We start from the raw sequence: 18182 nt of genomic DNA, 5'->3' as shown, positions 1-18182 counted from the left end.
TTCTGTTTTTATTGTGCTGTTTATTGTTTCTATTTGGGCCTTTTGGTGCTTCTAGAGATTAAATATGCGCCTCCTATCTCTCCAATCTACCTTTAATTTAAGATTTGGAACATTCGATTCGAGTTAAGATTATTGAAAGATTTTCTCCAGCTCAAGGAAACCATCAGAGTATTTTTATTCTTTTCAAATCTTAAAAAGATTATTTGAAAAAAATTGTTCTAAGAGCTTGGATTGCATCTCTATCCATTGTTGTTTCCTGAACCCAATTGGTCATTGCTAGTGTATTCTTTGGCCTTATTTGTTAATCTTTTTTTTGTATAACTTTTAGTAATATTTTTGAAGCATGTGATATTAAATGTGTTGTTTGATTTTCACACGTGCCTGCATTATTTATTTTAGGAATGGGAATGACAGAACATTTCGTGAAGTCTGGGAATTTCCAGTTTCACATATATCCTTTATGATCTTGAATAAGTATGATTTAGTTATTTCCTGAATATTTTATTAATTCTGAAGGAATGTTATCAATGCCTAGTGCCTTATTAGAAGACAGTTCATTTAGTGCCAGTTCAAATTCATCTTGTAATATGGTTTGGCCAATTTCTTCTGCATCAAGCCTTTTTCATCTTCTGTGGTTTCATTGTCTAGATCTTTTTCTTTATAGAGTTCTACTAAGTACTCCTCCTATCTTTTAGAAATTTCTTCCTTAACCATAAGAATGGTCGCATGTTTATTTTTAATAATTTTGCTTCTTGTTTTGTTCTGCTGGCTCATTCCTTTTATGTTATATGCCAGGGGTGAGCAAGTTCTTTGGTAATAAGAGCCACATATAATACTTTTCATACATTTTTGAATGTTCAAGAGCTGCAGAAAATATTATTTTAAAATTGTATTTATAGATAATAAAAAATACAACTATATAGTAGTCCTATTCACCAAAGAAGAATATGTTTAATCTCTACTTGTTGAAGGATTTGATTGAGTCTTCATTTGTGCAATTAAGAGTTTAAAATCTAGCTGGTAGGGTGTCAAAGTTGTTTTAAGAAGCTCAGTGAGGTGGCTCTTAGTGATGATAGCATGATGTTTTGACTTGACAAATTTCATTTCAGAGAAGAGAGAGAAATTAGCAATAAGTTGTCCCAAAAAACAGAGTATTCGGAAGCCAGTTTTCTGAAGATTGGGATACTTTGCTTCTGGGATTTGTTTCCAAAAGTCAGTTACAGATGAGCTTTTATGTACTAGCTTCAAACCCACATCTTCCTGCAGCTCAATAAGCTCTGTCTCTATTGAAGCAACATCCGCAGTAAAAGATACAACAACAGGACATCCATTGTTGATTACATCAATCACAAAAGGATTCACAAGGAATTCAAAACATAGCTTTAACTTTTTTAGGTTTCTCAAACCTATTCTCAAAATCATTATAAAGTGTTTCTAAGTTTCCTTTGTATTGTTTCAGTTTACTATGTTTAATTTCAGCATCAGGAAAAGCAGTTATTCTTAATTCTAATTTATTATTAGAATAATAAAATATTCTAATATTGGTACATACTATACTACTATAGATTATTAATATAAAAGTTTAGGGAAAATGGCAATGAAAACCAATATTGTCTCAGGAGCCACAGTTTGCTTACCTAGGTTATATGCTTTATCATTCTCCTAGTATTGGTTAAATCTTCTATTTCGTTGCTCTTCTATATACCATTGTTCTTTTGCTTCTTTGCATTTTCTATTTATATTTTTCCATACTTTCTTCATGTGGAGAGGTTTCATATATTCATCTGTTAGGATTAGAATATCTTAGGTAATCCAAGGCTTTTTTTTTTTTGACCTGTTAACTCCTATGCAGTCATTGACTGCTTTGACAATTGTGTCCCTAAAATGGGTCCACTTTCCTTCTACATTTATCTTTCTGCTTTCTCCCATTTTAATGCTTTCATCAGTCTTCTGTTTATAGATTCTATGGTTTTTACTTGATTTTTATATCTATTTCTTGTCATAATATAATCTATTTGATATCTTCCTATATCCCCTGGCATTTTTCATATACCTTCTTCTTTTTGATACCTCAAACCAGGTGTTGGTGATTACCAGATTAAATTGGTGACAGAACGCTAGAAACCTATTGCCTCTGTAATTTTGGCATCCCAGTCCATATTTTTCCACTTCTATATCTTCTTTTCCTTCTCCGGTGGTTACATTCTGATCGCCCCCCATGACAATGAGATTGTCTTCACTTTTGGTGAGTTTAATCAAGTACTCAGTATCTGCGTATATTTTTTTTCCAGCTTCATCGTCACTGGTGAGCATGTATGCTAATATTATTATTATATTTGTTAGTTTTGCTTTGAGTTTTACCAATATCATTCTGCTGCTATATTTTACTGAGTTGATTACTCTTCTTCCCCATTCCTTATTGAGGACTATTGCGACTCCATTTTATTTTTTGCTGTTACATCACCCGAGTAAATGATTCTGTAGTCACCAAAAGTCTTCGGTTCCATTCCATCTCATCTCACTAATTTCTAGTATAGCTATTTTTAATAAATCCATTTCTCTCTTTATATTTTCTAACTTTCCCATTTGTAGAAGGGTTCTAATGTTCCTTCCCCTGCCATGCACAAGTATTTGAGTCATTGTCACTTTACTATCTCTTAGAATTTCCATCCATGCTGCTACCTAGATAGAACAAGATGGTTTCCCGTCGCCTTCCTTGTCCAGTAATAGCCTTTTAAAGAGATATGGTGTGCTAGCCGTTTCTCATTTTCACGAATATCTGCCTACCACAATATCCTTCACATCGTTGTCACTTATTGGCAATCTTCTGCTTATCTGGATGAATGCTGTTGCTGCCTCAACATCCAGCTGGCTGTAACTTATTTAATGGCAATTACATCTTGCCATGTTGCATCTCCATCATTGAAAATATGCAGCTTTTTAATAGCCATTCCACTGGATATCTCACACTTCCTGTTAGTAGATGCATTATTCGCAGCTAACCTCTGTACCCAGAGGCCATTCCCCTATCCACAACCTAGGGATGTGCTTGGCAACATGGGACCATGCTTTACTACAGAAAAATGCTCAGTATGCTCAATGAATTCTTGAACTTTTGCTATACCTTTCAGTCCACAAAAAATCCAAATCACCAAATGCTGTTCTTTGATGCATATAAGTGGAGTGATTCAACAAGATACTCAATTAGTCAGTCATATATATTGGTTGAGTAATAGTGAGGTTTTATGTAGTCCAATTTAAAAAATAATAAATGAAATAAAATATTATAGATACTTTCTGACCTACCTTAAAGATTATTCAGTTTTTTCCTTAATTAATATGCTCTAAGCATATTTTATCCCATTAAAAATTGTTAATTTAATTTGAATTTCCATGATTATTATCAACTGTATGTACATCTTATATGAAAGAGTATGTTTAGTTTATCCTTCTCTTATATAGATTACATTTTTTTCTTCCTTCTTTTCTAGAAGAAAAGTGCCAGCTGTCATTTGCATATAAATACCAAGAAAACACATAAAAGAAAGTCAGAACTTTTTGATTCGCCATTGTGTAATATTTGTGGAATAAAATATTCATCATGGTACAGCTTAAGAAGGCATATGAAAAATATGCATAAGAATATAATTCAAGAATTGCTTACAAAAAAATTCTCATCTAGTCAGAATAAAGAGGAGTGTTTATATTTAATGAATTCATTTGCACTTAAGAATCAGCTGTCAAAGATGGAAGCAGGAGGTGCTACACATAACAAGTCATTTCACAATGAACAGTGTTCTGTTTCATCAGGGAACTCTAAATTAATAGACATGCATACAGTGCTGTCAACAGTTGTGCAAGAAAGCACATCCACACATACAATGTGTAAAAAAATGGATTCCTCTACTTCAGATGTCACAGTTTGCTGTGTTGCACATCAACAAAGTGACACTTATGCATTTCTGAAATGCAAAAATGCAACTTCTGTCTCTTCCATTGAAAAAAATAAAACTTTGCATAAGTCCAGTTGCAAGTTACATTCTTACCCAGAAATGCTTGATTCACTTACTATTGATATTCGTCCATTGGATATGCATTGTTGTCCCCATAATGAACACTTTCCCAATGTATCGCGTCTTGTGGAAATGACTGCGGAAGAAAGTATTCTGAAGATGAGATCGCTTCACAACTTAGACTGTATAGGAATGCCTTTAACAGAGGACAGTTTGATGTTGCAAGATGCTAAACTTCAAAAAACCAAACATGTTGCCACCTTCACATGTGGACGAACACGTTCCAGTGATTCAAAAAAGTTGCCTTCCAAGAGAACTTGTACTTGTTGTGAAGCTTTATCACCATCAAAAAAGTGCCACATGGGTTTTGAAGATGAGAATCTTATGAGCAAAAATTCGAAATGTAAAGCAGAAGAAAAACAAAAAGGACCAATTAGTTCAGAAACAAAACATTCTCATAGTTCTACCACTAAGCTTGCATCAAACAGACCAAGAACTAGATCCAGCAGTACCCTTGTTTAGTAGATTTTTAAAGTGTGATAAATGCAGTGCAGAATTGAAAAATGACCTACCACTTGCTAAAACTTACTAAATATATATTGTTTAATTATTGATGAGCTTTTTTTTTTCAAAAAAAAATATATTTGTACAGAATTTAACCTGTGTAAATAGCAAACACTGAACTTATATAAATTTTATACATCTGATTATTTGATTTTTGACTATATGGTTGAAAGTAGTTTGATAACTTTTATCATTTATTATTTTTCTGTGTTCAACAGTAGTTCATACTGTTAATAGTTAGGATTGGAAAAAAAAAAAAAGTAATGGAAAGGTGAAGTTGAGCTTTGAAATTTAAATCAGCTTATAGCCTAATAATTGTTTTTGTTTGTTTAAAATGACCTTTACATAAAATATCACTTTCATATTTGTCAATGCATTAAAATTCATATAAATAAATTGAATATAATTTTTCGTAATCTTAGTGTAGTTACATTTCATTTTACTATTTTATTTACAAATCTTTTGGTTCACATTTAATAATAATCTGCTTAAATATACATATCAGAATGCATTCCTGATATTTGTTATCTGTAAGTGACATATAAACGTTTCACTGGCATAGACAGGGAGTATTATATTGAAATACTACTTATCAAAATAATGATTTTATCAAAATAATGATTTTATCAAGATTTCACACATTTCAAAATGATAATCAAATATTGCAACTGGTTTTTGAAGAAAAAAAAAAGATTTTGTTTGTTTGAAAAAATTGTGTTTTCTCCTGTTTCTATTCTAAGACAGTTTGTGAATTTTCTTAGATTTTGAATTTAGATGGAAATTTATAACTTATTTGGAGGGGAGTAAGAAGAAAAATCTTTCACTCGCTATCAAATGGGAAAATATTATTTAAACAGATACTGCATGGTCAGATTCAAAATTAAACAAAGCCTATGTGAAGTAGCTATCCATAAAATGATGTAATTAGAACTGTCTTCTCTTGATGAGGGATTCAGCTAGCATCATCCAGTGAATTATTTTGACAAACTTTGTAAAGAGTTTCATAACATACTAGTAATTTAAAACAATTAGGTAGTCTAATTTTCCTTCCATTGCATTTTGTCTTCTTCAACAACCTGCTTTTTTTTGCTGTAACCATCTCTTGCAGTATTTAGAATTAAAGAATTGAACTAATAACTGGCAACCCATATTGCCATTTTTATATAGTCAGATATACATGCCATACTAAATAAAATGTGCAGAGAGAGAGAGAGAGAGAAAAATAACTGAACTATGCTAAAATTATGCAGTCACTTCTTAGCATTACTAGGTCAGATGACAAAATCCTATTAATTTGTATACAGCCAATGCAGTTTACATGAGAAAACTGTTCATCATAGCTTTGCAGACCTATAAAAATAAATCCAAGATTTTTCTCTTGAACGAAATTGAGGTCAATTGATTTCACCTTCCTTCTGCATGCTCCACAATCCACAGGGATGGCAAGATTTCAGATTCTCTTATTTTGGCACCATCAACACTTTCTTTTTCTTCTTTCCATTAGTTTCTTATCTTTGCTGTTGGTCTTAGTTCAGTAAAACTCTTCTTCTCACATTCCATTAAAGTCAAGCTTCTCCATGTATTTTTAGGTGGCCAGGCTTTATCTTTCCTTGTGGATTCCATTCTAGGACTGCCTGACATGGTTTTTTGATGATCTTTCCTAAATGTATGTCCAGTCTAAATTTCCGTTTTTGATTTCAAGGTTGACTTTTGCTGATTTGGTCTTTTCCAGATGTCTTCGTTAGTAATAATTTGTGACTACAGATTTGAAGTATGCTCTACAGACATTGGTTTATGAATGATTGCTTTTTTTTTTTTGAAAATATTTCCTTTTTTTTTTTTTAGTTCATGCTACATACAATCTCTAGTAATAGAATTGAAGGCTTTTCCATAATCTGCAAAGAGCAAATATAAAGGAGAGTTAAATTCACCCAACTGTTTGATTATTATTCTTAAGATGTTAATGTGGTCTATACATAATCTATTTGGCATAAAACCAGACTGCTCTCTTCTCATGTCCTTATCTAAAAAATGTTAATGATTCTTGAAAGAATCATTTTGCTAATGACACATAGCAGATTTATGCTTCTCCAATTATTACAATTTCCTAAATCTCATTTCTTTGATATTTTTACTATTATTCCTGTATTCCAATCCCTAGGGAATGTCTCTTTTTTCCGAAATATCCTGGATGGTACGTAGAGCATATCTATCATAGTTGTGGTGCCCAGAATTTAGCTCTGTCATGATACCATCATGTCCTGCTGCTTTTCCATTTTTCATTTCTTTAGTAGCCTTTCTTTTTTAATATCTAATTTGAATGGTGGACTGGCATCAATTTTTCTTCACTACTCCTGTTTTTATTTCTGTTTGTATTCTTCGAGATTTGACTAAAATGTTGTCTCCACCTTTCTTGCTCTTTTTCTGTTGACACTAGCATTTTTTCTATTGAGATCCTTCACTGGGACATTCTTTTGCATGACTTTTCTGTAAAGCCTTATAATACTGTGTAACTCTACTATTATACTTGCCTGCAGCTTGTTTTGTCCTCAATGCCAGTTCTTTAAACCGTTGCCATTTATTTTTCTAGCACTTGACTTTTTTATTTAAATCTTATCTTTATCTTTGTTTCCCTTTTTTGGGGAATATTTCTTGCACATAGTTTCAGCTTTATTTTTTCTTTTCTTTTGGCATATCCTAAAACATGTTCCACTGTATCTTTAAGGACTTTTTTTTTTACCTCTTTCCATTTAGCCTCTATATCATCATTCCATGTATCCTCTCCATCAAAATTAATATCAATATTTTCCCTTAACTTTATTTTAAACTCATTAGACTTCAGCATTTTAATTTAGCAATATCAAATTTTAGTCTATTAAATGTTTTTCCCCAATGATGTTTTTCAAATATATAACTGCATAGATCCCATTATTAGGTGGTGATCTGAGCCAATATCAGCACTTCTTTTATTTCTGGCATCTAATTACATTTTCCAGACCTTTGTCTGATGACAGTATGATCTATTTGATTCTGTGTTTTACCATCTGGTGACACCCAGATGTTAAAACACTTGTATCTTCATACACCAGGTTACTTCCTGTATTCCAGGGGTCGCCAAAGTCATTTGCCCGTCGACCCCTTCAAGCATTTCTTGACTTTTTATCGACCCCCTATATTTTACTATTATGTAATTATAATAGGACAAACAAAAAAAGACGCTTAGTTGAGTTTTTAGATTGTTTATTTTATAGTTAGTGTTTATTGTATGTATAATATAGTATATATTATATTACTATTACTATCACTGGTATTACTAGTGATATTAATAAACTACTGGTATTACTACCAGCACTGCTCAACTCTTCAACATAGATAAGTTTAGTTCGTGAATGAATAACGATTGAATTATAATATGTATGTTGATGAATTTTAGAACATTAACGCTCACTTGTATGTCGATGCGCAAAAATGAGACTGGGATCGAATACTTGTATCAGTAAATAAGAACCATGCACGTGTTGCAATCTCGCTCTCACTGCACCGGCTGGCAGGAACCACCAACATCCGTTTATTGGTAAATACATCATTTTGGCCTATTTGATTGGCCTCAGTAACTATTTTCATGACCTTACTCCATCTTACAGGTCCTATTCATGGAGACCTGTAAGATGGAGGTACTGATCCCACGATTCACTCTTAATTGCGTTGTCATTACCTCCATGTCTTTTGTAATGGAGGTAATCTAAGTTAACCGAATTAAATATTACCCATACAATGATGTCTTATATTTTTCTCTCAACCCCCTTTGGCGACCACTGATGTATTCTCTTATGCTGGAAGATTGTGCCACTTGTTACTAAGTTATATTTGCCACACAGTTCCATAAACAGTTCACCATTTACATTGCTCTCTCCCAAACCATGCTTACACATTACATTCTCCAGCCCCTCATTATTTGTACCAATTTTAGCATTGAAGTCATGAATGTGAAGTATGTTCTCATTACCAGTTGTCATCATCAAGGCCTTATCTAGTTCATAAGACCTTGATAACTGTAAAACTTCTTTTTCTTCAAAGGATGTATTCTCAGGTAAACTTAATATTTTTTAAGCACTATAGTGTCAAAATCATAAACATGACATCATTCTAGCTCTGTGATGCTGCTGTAATTTATCTGTTGCTTAAATGTAATCTGGCCCATGCATTAAGTTTACCTTTGAAAAGAAATGAACAATAGTTTTCTATTTCTGGAAGTTGATTATCACTGAAATGCCTGTCTTCAGAAGATTTTTATAAACAGTGAAACAGCTAAAACATGACCTTATTAAACCCATTCTGTTCGTTGTAAAGTATAGTTTTCTGTGAATCCATTTCTTTATGTGAGCACCAACCAAGTTTTCCCAAAATATCCCCTCCCATTCCAGAGATACCAGTAGGTCAGTCGTTGATTACATCAGTCTTTGCACCACAATTGTGCAATGGGATGACTATACATTCTTTCCATTCCTGAGGAATCATCCCAGGAAAACTTTCAGGACAATTGGAAAAATGCTATCAGGGCCAAGAGACTTTAGGGGCATCGTATGTTAGGCATCTGGAAAGGTGGGGAATTTACCGTTGTCAGTTATGCATGCACTGATGTGCAGTAGAGCCATCTGGGTATCGGGTGGGAAATTGGGCAGAAGTTACAACCAATTGCTTTGGCGAGAGACCAAAAGGCTCGGCTGCTGTTTGGACAGACATCTAGTTTCCTGCTTTTTGCACTTTGACTTATTTTGAAAGCATTGATGGTTGTTGGTGTTTTTCATCTATTTTGGGCTTGAGGATAAGCTCTAAAGGAGTATGGAGTTCTTTAAGTGAGCCAGTTATAATAAGTTTGAATTTTCATTTGATAGCTTTGGCACATCTTTTGGAGAACCAGGGTTTAGTTAGGGAACGGCAGTTCACAGTAGTGTGGGGAATGTATGTTTCCATGCTGGTGAGGCTTACTTAGTGATAAGTTTGGGGGTGGAGGCTGGAAGCAATAGTCCAATCCTGAGAATTAGGCATAGGAGTCGTGGAAGCTGTCCCGCATGGCACTTATAATGCTAATTACTCCTGTATGGAAGTGGCTATATAAGCGTTCTTGTATGGGGAGAGGTGGTGAGCACTAGATTATGGTCAGAATTATCTATGGCAGCCCACTACATTCACTGTATTTGGAAGGGTCATTGGTGAGGAGGAGATCTAAGGTGGTTTGGGATATCTGGTATTCTGATTAGTATGTGAACAAGTTATGGAAGGTCATTGGTGACAGCAACTGTTTCAGCATCTCTGCCTGCAAGATCTGTGCAACGAGAAGAAAAGCCACTTGGTGTTGTGGACATTAAAATCTCCTAGGAGGATAATTTCACTTCGGAAAGGGCGACCTGAGAAAATTGAAGAGCATTAGGGAAGCGATAAAAACTGCAAATGAATTTGACTGAGTGGGTAAGGGATATTTTCAACCAAAGAAGATCAAAGTTGGGTGTTCTTTGGCAAGGTATGTCAGCAGATTTATATGCAGACGCCACTGCTGGGGGAGGGTGAGATTTGAGTTTCTCTCAAAGAGTAGGTGGAGTTTGGTAGACTGAAGATGGTAGTGGACATTAAGATTGAGTTGAGGCCATGGATGTTGGTGAAGTGGATATGCAAGGTTCTGTGAGGTATATATTTGACCACAAAGATCTTGCATATTTCCTATGCAGTGCCTGCATACTCATATCCATGGTGGCGTCACTTGATTTTTGCACTACTTTAGCTTGTTTGTAGTCTATGATCCAATTGTTCTCCATTTTGGCGTTTTTGAAGATTACTTCTCTCTGGGCAAGTGTTAGGTCTGTCGAGCGCGATTGGGGGAAAGTGTCCTTGAGCTTGTTGATAGCTGTTATTAATTTCGATGTGCTTGTCGGCGTGGAAAGTTCGTTCCATCCTTTCTTTTATTTATAGATCCGAAACGATGGCACCTGACGATATTTTTGGAATCGAAATTGCATTCTGCTAATTGGTAATGTCTTTTAGTAGTTTTCAATTTTCCGGGGGAAAGTTCAAAATAACGGCGTTGGATTTTTGGTTTTTGGTCTCCATTGAGTTGTGTACCGTTGATGCGATTGGGTCCCTGAGTTAATTTGCTGGCAAAGGTGAACTTCATTTGCGGTGCTGATCGTCAATTAGTTCAAGCTTAGATTCCAGCACTGGTATATTGAAGGAAAAAGTTTCGTTTATAGGTGCTGTTCGAGGTTTTCGACTCGTTTGCCTAAGTTCAGGAGCTATTTAACAGAAGGGAGGTGCAGCGAACAAAAAAAGGCTGGTTGAGGTCGATAAATAGCTGGTGCACCGATTTATATATTTTTGCGCAGGAAGCGTGTAGCCAGTGGCAACAGAACTCGCACAAATGCCCCCTTTTTTTTTTCCATTATTGGTGACAATTTTACAGCTGTGGCATTTTGTGGGTTTGCTGGCGAGACATGAGGGGCCCTTCTGGCGTTGGCTTTTCTTGCCGCCATCTTTGATTCACACGGTAGGCATAGCGGGCGCTTACACGTGACTGATTTTTAACCGGAAAGATAGCTGATTTGATGCACTATAAGTACTTACTGGTTGTGAAGAAGTAATCAGCTCCTTGGTACCTGCTATTTAGATTTCCGTTTAATCATTAATTTGAATGAAAAATACAGTAACGATAAAATGCAGGAGCACAAGTTCAGAGTAGCTTATTTACAGACGCTGCCTGGCGGAATATCATAACCGACAATCCTTACGCATGTGGTATTCCTTCTACATCATATTTTTCTTAAAAATCTTGCTTAATTAGATTACACATCCATTTCACTCCTACTCTAGTTATTGTTCGAATGCCACGAATACGCTTTGATATTGCATCATTTAAGTATATTTCTAAAAACTACCCATGCACTGTCAATATCCTTCCCATCCAACAACTGATACCACTACGCTGAACCCAACATACTCCTGAGGTTGTATTAATTCCTTGTTTTGTAGTTCAGCAGAGTGGTTGTGATACCAAGTGATGAAATTTGTCTTCCATTTGAAGACATTTACAAAACATCGGTACTCATGATGGAATTCAAACCCAGAGTATACAAGCAGATATGCTCACCACTTGGCCAACCTGGCTTGTGTTTTGCCAATTTCTTTAACCCAGTCAGCTTAGTGCTAGAACAATAGTTATTGTTCATTTGACATTTATGCTTTCCATATGTAAAATTATATTAATTGATAAATTAAAGTATTCAAAGTTATCCTACTTTTAATTGCATTGGACTATATACGGTGTGTGTGTGTGTGTGTGTGTGTGTGTGTATATATATATATATATATATATATATGAATGGAAAGCATAAAGGTCAAATTAACTATTGTTCATTTGACAAGTAGCATAGAGGCAGTCTGCCTCACTGGGTGGCTTAATAAAGGTGCTCATTCAGACATATTGTGGAAGGCGCCATCGCTACACTAACAATTCCTGTTAGCAGAGCAAGTGCGGAAAGAAGTTTTTCCAAGCTCGAACCGATTAAAAATGTGAACAGCAATGACCCAAAAAAGATTGGTTGGTCTAGCCACTATATCGATAGAAGCGGACATAGAAAAAAAATTATCTAACGCCTTTTTATTCCCATATATAGGGAGTAGGTGAGGCCATTTTAGCACTAACTTTTGGAGACTGAGTGGGCAGTTTAAACTTCACTAGTACCCAATCAGAGATAGCTGGCCCAAGGCTATTACTAATTAAGCAGCACGCAGCGAAGAGAGATGGCTCAACAAGTGCCACCATCTCGTGGTCCCTAACACTCGTATTTTAATGTTTGAAATAATGCGTGTTCTACGGTCGATTTTCTTGAGTTTACGGAGCGAAAAACCAGAGTTTCCGGAGCGAAAAACCAGAGTTTCCGGGAGAAAAAGCCCGTGCCAGAGATCGACTAACTCGGGAACTGAGTTAGTCGATTCAGAATATTTTTCTGAATGAAAAAATATTCATTCAGAAAGAATGACCAAGCGCTGTGGTGTGCAAATGCCACATTCACTGAGCTACACAGGCGGACATAGCTTATAATTTAAATTTAGAAGAGCTTATAAACAGTTTTATTGTGCGATATCCCAGTAGCGCAAACATTTAATTAATATTATGTAATCGTTTTGCATTAATGTTTCTCTTGTAACAAAAACAAAATAGCAATTGGAGATGTTCTTATATTTTTGGCTTATAATCCATCAGGGGCGATATTTAATTGTTTGTCTCAGGGGGCGATCTAATCTGGCGATGGCCCTGTATACACTACTCACATATAATATAATAAATACACTGTGTGTGTGTGTGTGTGTGTGTGTGTGTGTGTACACACACTAGATGATAGAGAACAGGTGCAAGTTCAGAAACTCATCTCTTGAGCAGAGTTGGTAGGATCCCATCAGGATTAGAAGCCTTGGTATTCAGGTTCATGATTCTTCTGCATAAGGTTACAGTTGGCATGCAATGCAGTGTTCTAGATAAAGGAGGTGACTTATTTTGTCATTTGTGCAGAAGTTGGGTGAGAAGAATAATGCCAGAAGGTCAGCCATATATTTAGGTGATGTTGCAATAGTACCTTTAGGTGAAGAAGAGGTGACGCAACTTTTCATTTCTTTTCGCACAAGTAAAAAGTTGCTCTAATAGCTTTTGCAAGATACCAGAAGGCACAACTGCCATCGGCACCGGTAGCAAGTTTCTACATTTAACGATATCAAAGTCTGACAGCTCTTTTAATGAAATGGTGGTTTTACGACTATTGCAAGCTTCAGTGCTCATGCTATAAGTAAAACTGTCGTTTCATTCGTAGTATCTGTCTCAAACACTTGTAATAAAAGCCTTTTTTTTTTTTTTTTGGAAAATCGTGGCAAGGATATAGAGTGGGAATTTTCAGTATACTGAGTATTAATTAAAAACCTCCATTCCAACATTGATAACTTCTAACAAAATCGAAAGCAAGTATCGATTTGAAGAACGGAAACGGTAGTCCTACCATGGAGAGGAGTCGAGGAGAGCTTCCTACTCTGCATTTCAGTGTCAAAGTACATCAAGTTATGAATGGCTGAGGGAACGATATGCTACAAGCGATTAAACTTAATGAGATTGTGATATCAATTACCAAGATGAGCAGTACCTGAAATGTATACCTGTAAGGATAACTGGTTAATAAAACATATAAAGGGATATATAAAGCTTTTATGTTATGGAATGGAGCACCCTTGAATCAGAACGCTTTTGACTGCAACTCCTTTAAATTAAAAATTTAATGAAATGATTATATAGATAGATAGATAGATCAAATTCTAAGCGTTTCAGTGGTTTTAAATCATCCAGAAGGCAAAACAGGGTGAGCACTGACAATAGTACCTAGAAATCAGTGGCGTGATTGGTTAGTGTGTCAACTAATTCAATTGAAAGTTGTCATTTTTCATGAGTTACTGTTTTTGTTTTCTGAATCATCTGTTTTACGTGCATGAAGTGTGAACTGACGTGGTTAGGACATCGATATAGACAAGTAATTTTCTATAAATGATCTTTTTTCTTTTTATTCCCCCACATTTACAAAAAGAAACAGTGTTAACGATCTCCTGAATGTCCGGTTTTCTGCCAGAGCTTTGTTTATTTGATTGTAGTCGTAGGAGGTTGAAACTAGTGTATAAATAAGCTAAGCAGCCTTTCTTTGGTTCAGTCCGAAAAAAATAAATACAGCCAAATAATATACGTATTATATTATATGGATGTATTTAAAAATCGTATAAAAATTCAAATTAGATGTGTCTAACTAGTATTTGCTAATAATAATGTAATCTCATCACGACCCGTAAAAATCCGTTCGTGCTTCTCGCAAAAACGGCGTGCGTGAAGAATAGTTATTGTTCATTTGACCTTTGTGTTTTCCATGTATAAAATGATATTAATTGATTAATTAAAGTATTCAAAGTTATCCTCCATTTAATTGCATTGGACCAATTAAGATGAGCGCTGATGCGCTATAGAGAGAGCTTAGAGCCTGAGAGCTTACGATATATATATATATATATATACCAAAATGCCAAGCAATTTTAAAAGCTAGGTTTTTTTTTAATCCTTTTCCCATGTAAGCAAACAGACAAGAAAGTCAAGTTTGCGGCTGCACGTAGTGCAACATAAGGCAACTCGTTGCAAAGGTGGATTAAGTTCTGATCACTTTCCTTAGAATTTTCCCCTAATGCATAGCATCATACATTTCCTTGCGGAAATGTATGATGTATTCAGACGATGTGATATGATGCAGATATGATGCATTAAGGTAATGGTCACTACCCATACCGATTTCGACCTTTATTGAGGTCTCGTCAGTGGGAGCCAGACCTAAAAAATGCCAAGGGTGAAGTAATACAGAGCTTATAAGTATTTTGGGTAGTGACCATTACCTTAATGCATAGCATCATACATTTCCGCAAGGAAATGTGCTTTGCATTAGGGGAAAATTCTAAGGAAAGAGATCAGAACTTAATCGACCTTTGCAACAAGTTACCTTATGTTGCACTACGTGCAGCCGCAAACTTGACTTACTTGTGTCTGTTTGCTTACTTGGGAAAAAGGATTAAAAAAACCTAGCTTTTAAAATTGCTTGGTATCTTTAACATAATATATACCCAAGGTAAGAAACTTTCTACATATATATATAATATTCATCCAAGCTTGATTTGCTTTCTCAGCCTTAAGTAAAAGGTTGGTTATATTCCACTAATTCGAGCCCTATCGAAAGGCCCATTGAGTTGTAGAAATACCTTCTCAATATGAATGCTGTGCTGTACAAAGCGGCCATTTGCAATGCAAAGTTTTTAATCCATTTAACTCGAGTGCTTCTAGTTGTTTTTTCAGTTTTGGAGGGTGGCGTCTAATGCGCCTATTATTATGGGAACAACTTTCGTTTTCTTTTGCCAAATTTGTTCAACTTCGACTCGCAACTCGTGATACATTGTAATTATTTCAGTTCACTTTTCATCAATTCGGCTATCTCCTGGTACTGATATTTAGATAAACTGAACATCTTTTTCACTTTTTTCAACCACTGTTATATCGGGGGTATTACATTCCAAACTTTTGTCAGTCTGGATTTTGAAATCCCTAAGTATTTTAGCTTTTTTATTCTCAATCACATTTTGGTCAACTTTATGCTTCCAATAGTCATTAAATTCTGTAAACCTGTACTTTTTTCATAAATGCCAATGAATTATCTTTGCTATATTATCGTGCCTTTTATGGTGCACAGTTTTGTGCAATTTTGCTGCACCCATTTATAATGTGGTCTGCCATTTCCATCTTTGCACAATCTGATTTCTGTCTTCTTGAACTTTTTGTTTTTTTTGCCTTCATGACATTGGTTTTAATGGCCTGTTCTTGTGCTTCGAAAATTACTGACTCTGTTTCTTTCTTTCTTTAGTATTATATTTCTCAACCATTGTGAGGTCAAGTTGCTGTCCCGTATGTAGTGAAGGTACTTTCCCTGCAACGCCTTATATTTCCATCTTTCAGTTCTCACTTTTACTTGATTGGTCTTGTTCTCCAATTTGTCTCCATGGGTTTAAATAAACCCTCTTTTCTTACCTCAATTAGAAATTTTTCCGATGTTTGCTGCAGATTTCGTTTTTCTTCTTCAACAACTTGCTTTAATTGTAATATTCTCGTTTTCCCTTTCAGTCGTTTCACACCATACGTGACTTTGTAGACATTACCCAAGTATTCCTGTTCTGTGGGATGAAAAAAACCCATACCTCCGTATTAGATCGGCTAATTCACCTTTAATAGAAAGAGACCAGATAAAGGTCCCTCACGTCACTAACTGGAATCGAACCTATGTCTTTCCGACCAAACGGCTTCGTCTATACTGACTGAGCTATGGAGTTTTTGTAGTAATCCTCTGCCTCCTTTTTTGCGTGATAGAGCTTATCAATGTCACTTCGAGAATTGAGGGCATGGTTCATTGTCGATAATTTCCGAGTTTTTCGGTCTAAATTCTTCAACTCTAACTGGGTCCATTCAACAATGCCTGCTGAATATCTCATAATAGGTATGGCCAAGATGTTAATTGCTTTTATCAAAATTCCAGAGTTAAGCATTGACTTAAGGAGTTTTCTTGGCAGCTTTAAGTTTTCTGCTCTAGTTTTCTCTTTGATCTTATTGTGCAGAATTTCTGATGCTTCTAAAATTTCCAAATATATACAGCTAACTTCGAATTTTATTGCTTTGATTTTTTCGCCATAGAGCAGCTCGATTTCGTTCAGGTCTTCAAACTTTCCTCTTGTTATTACAACAATTGCGCATTTTTCTAACCCAAAATTCATTGATATATCTTGACTGAACATGTGCATGCACAGTATTAAGCAATGATCCCACTTCATTCTCTGAATTTGCGTAAAACTTCAAAACGTCCACGTATAAAAGGTAGGTATCTTTGCACATTTTTGCAGTTTGGTTACCATGAGCAGCTTTATTTAAAATTCTAGTTAAGAGAATTAACAACAAGATAAACAATAAAGAGATAAGTCTCCTTAAAATATATATACACCGTATTCCCCCTCCCCTTATCTCTGGTAAACCCGGTCCGAATGGAAATTTACAGAAATAAACAATTTATATTTACATCGGCAAAGTGGATATTAGATCCAACATTATTTCAAAGCCGAATGTTTTGTAGAAACTACGAAAGTTTCGTAAGTTGATATGAGAGCTTACGAGAGTACAATCATTGGCATTCCAGATTGCCTTAGCTACTTAAGCCAAGTAGGCAGTGCAGGCTACGGCAACCGGAAATGCCAATGATTGTATTCTCGTAAGCTCTCAGGTCAACTTACGAAACTTTCGTAGTTTCTACAGACATTTGGCTTGGAAATAATGTTGGATCTAATATCCACTCTGCCTGTGTAATTTTACATCGCCGAATTTAAGCCCTATAGCTCTTTCTTTTAGTAATAGACAATTCGGCTGATTCCAAAAGGTAGTCCAACAACAAGGAAACTCATTGCAAAGGTGGAGGAAGCTACACGCTCCTTGCAGCCTTTCGGAAATCAGGAATATCAGGAAATGTGCGCCGTTCTGAGTAGTTCTCGGTTATGGGATCGATTGTCGTGGTATTGCAGTGCATGTGTTCAAGTGACCTTAATTTACTTACCAAATTTACTTCATTTGCCAAAGTGCAAGAGTAGTGATGCTGCTGCTGATGATAATTCGGATGTGCCAGAGAGAACTCGTAAAGTGCTTCCTTTTAAGTGAAAAAGATGAAAGTTCTCGACTTTATAAAATAAAAATATATAATAATAATCACAAAAACGTCTGTTGGTGTTGCTGAGATTCCATTCACATTCAGATAACTTTATTACAGGATGTTGTTATAATTATTCTATTTTATTATTAGTTATTGTTGTTAATCACTTACCGTGCCTAATTTATAAATTAAATTTTATCATAGGTACGTATGTATAGAGAAAGACATCGTATATATAAGGTTCGGTACCATCAGCAGGGTATCTGAAGCCTGTGTAGCTCAATGGAAGTTGCAGATGGTGCATGGTTAC

General features: G+C 35.3%; 1 protein-coding gene across 1 annotated transcript in view; it reads left to right on the top strand.

The window, feature by feature from the left end:
* The window catches only part of LOC150108427 (uncharacterized), a 175637-nt gene extending 170644 nt beyond the window's left edge, over window positions 1–4993 (top strand). The window contains exon 8 of the mRNA XM_090415837.1: window positions 3492–4993. Within this exon, the coding sequence (XP_090271963.1) occupies window positions 3492–4535 (1044 nt within the window). The 3' untranslated portion in view covers window positions 4536–4993. The remainder of the gene's footprint in view (window positions 1–3491) is intronic.
* The last annotated feature ends 13189 nt before the right edge of the window (window positions 4994–18182 follow it).

This window comes from Typopeltis vanoorti, chromosome 3 (assembly GCF_054136105.1).
Source record: "Typopeltis vanoorti isolate ZY-2024b chromosome 3, IOZ_Tvanoo_1.0, whole genome shotgun sequence".
Taxonomy (NCBI): Eukaryota; Metazoa; Arthropoda; class Arachnida; order Uropygi; family Thelyphonidae; genus Typopeltis; species Typopeltis vanoorti.
This window is presented reverse-complemented; position numbering and strand designations above follow the sequence as displayed.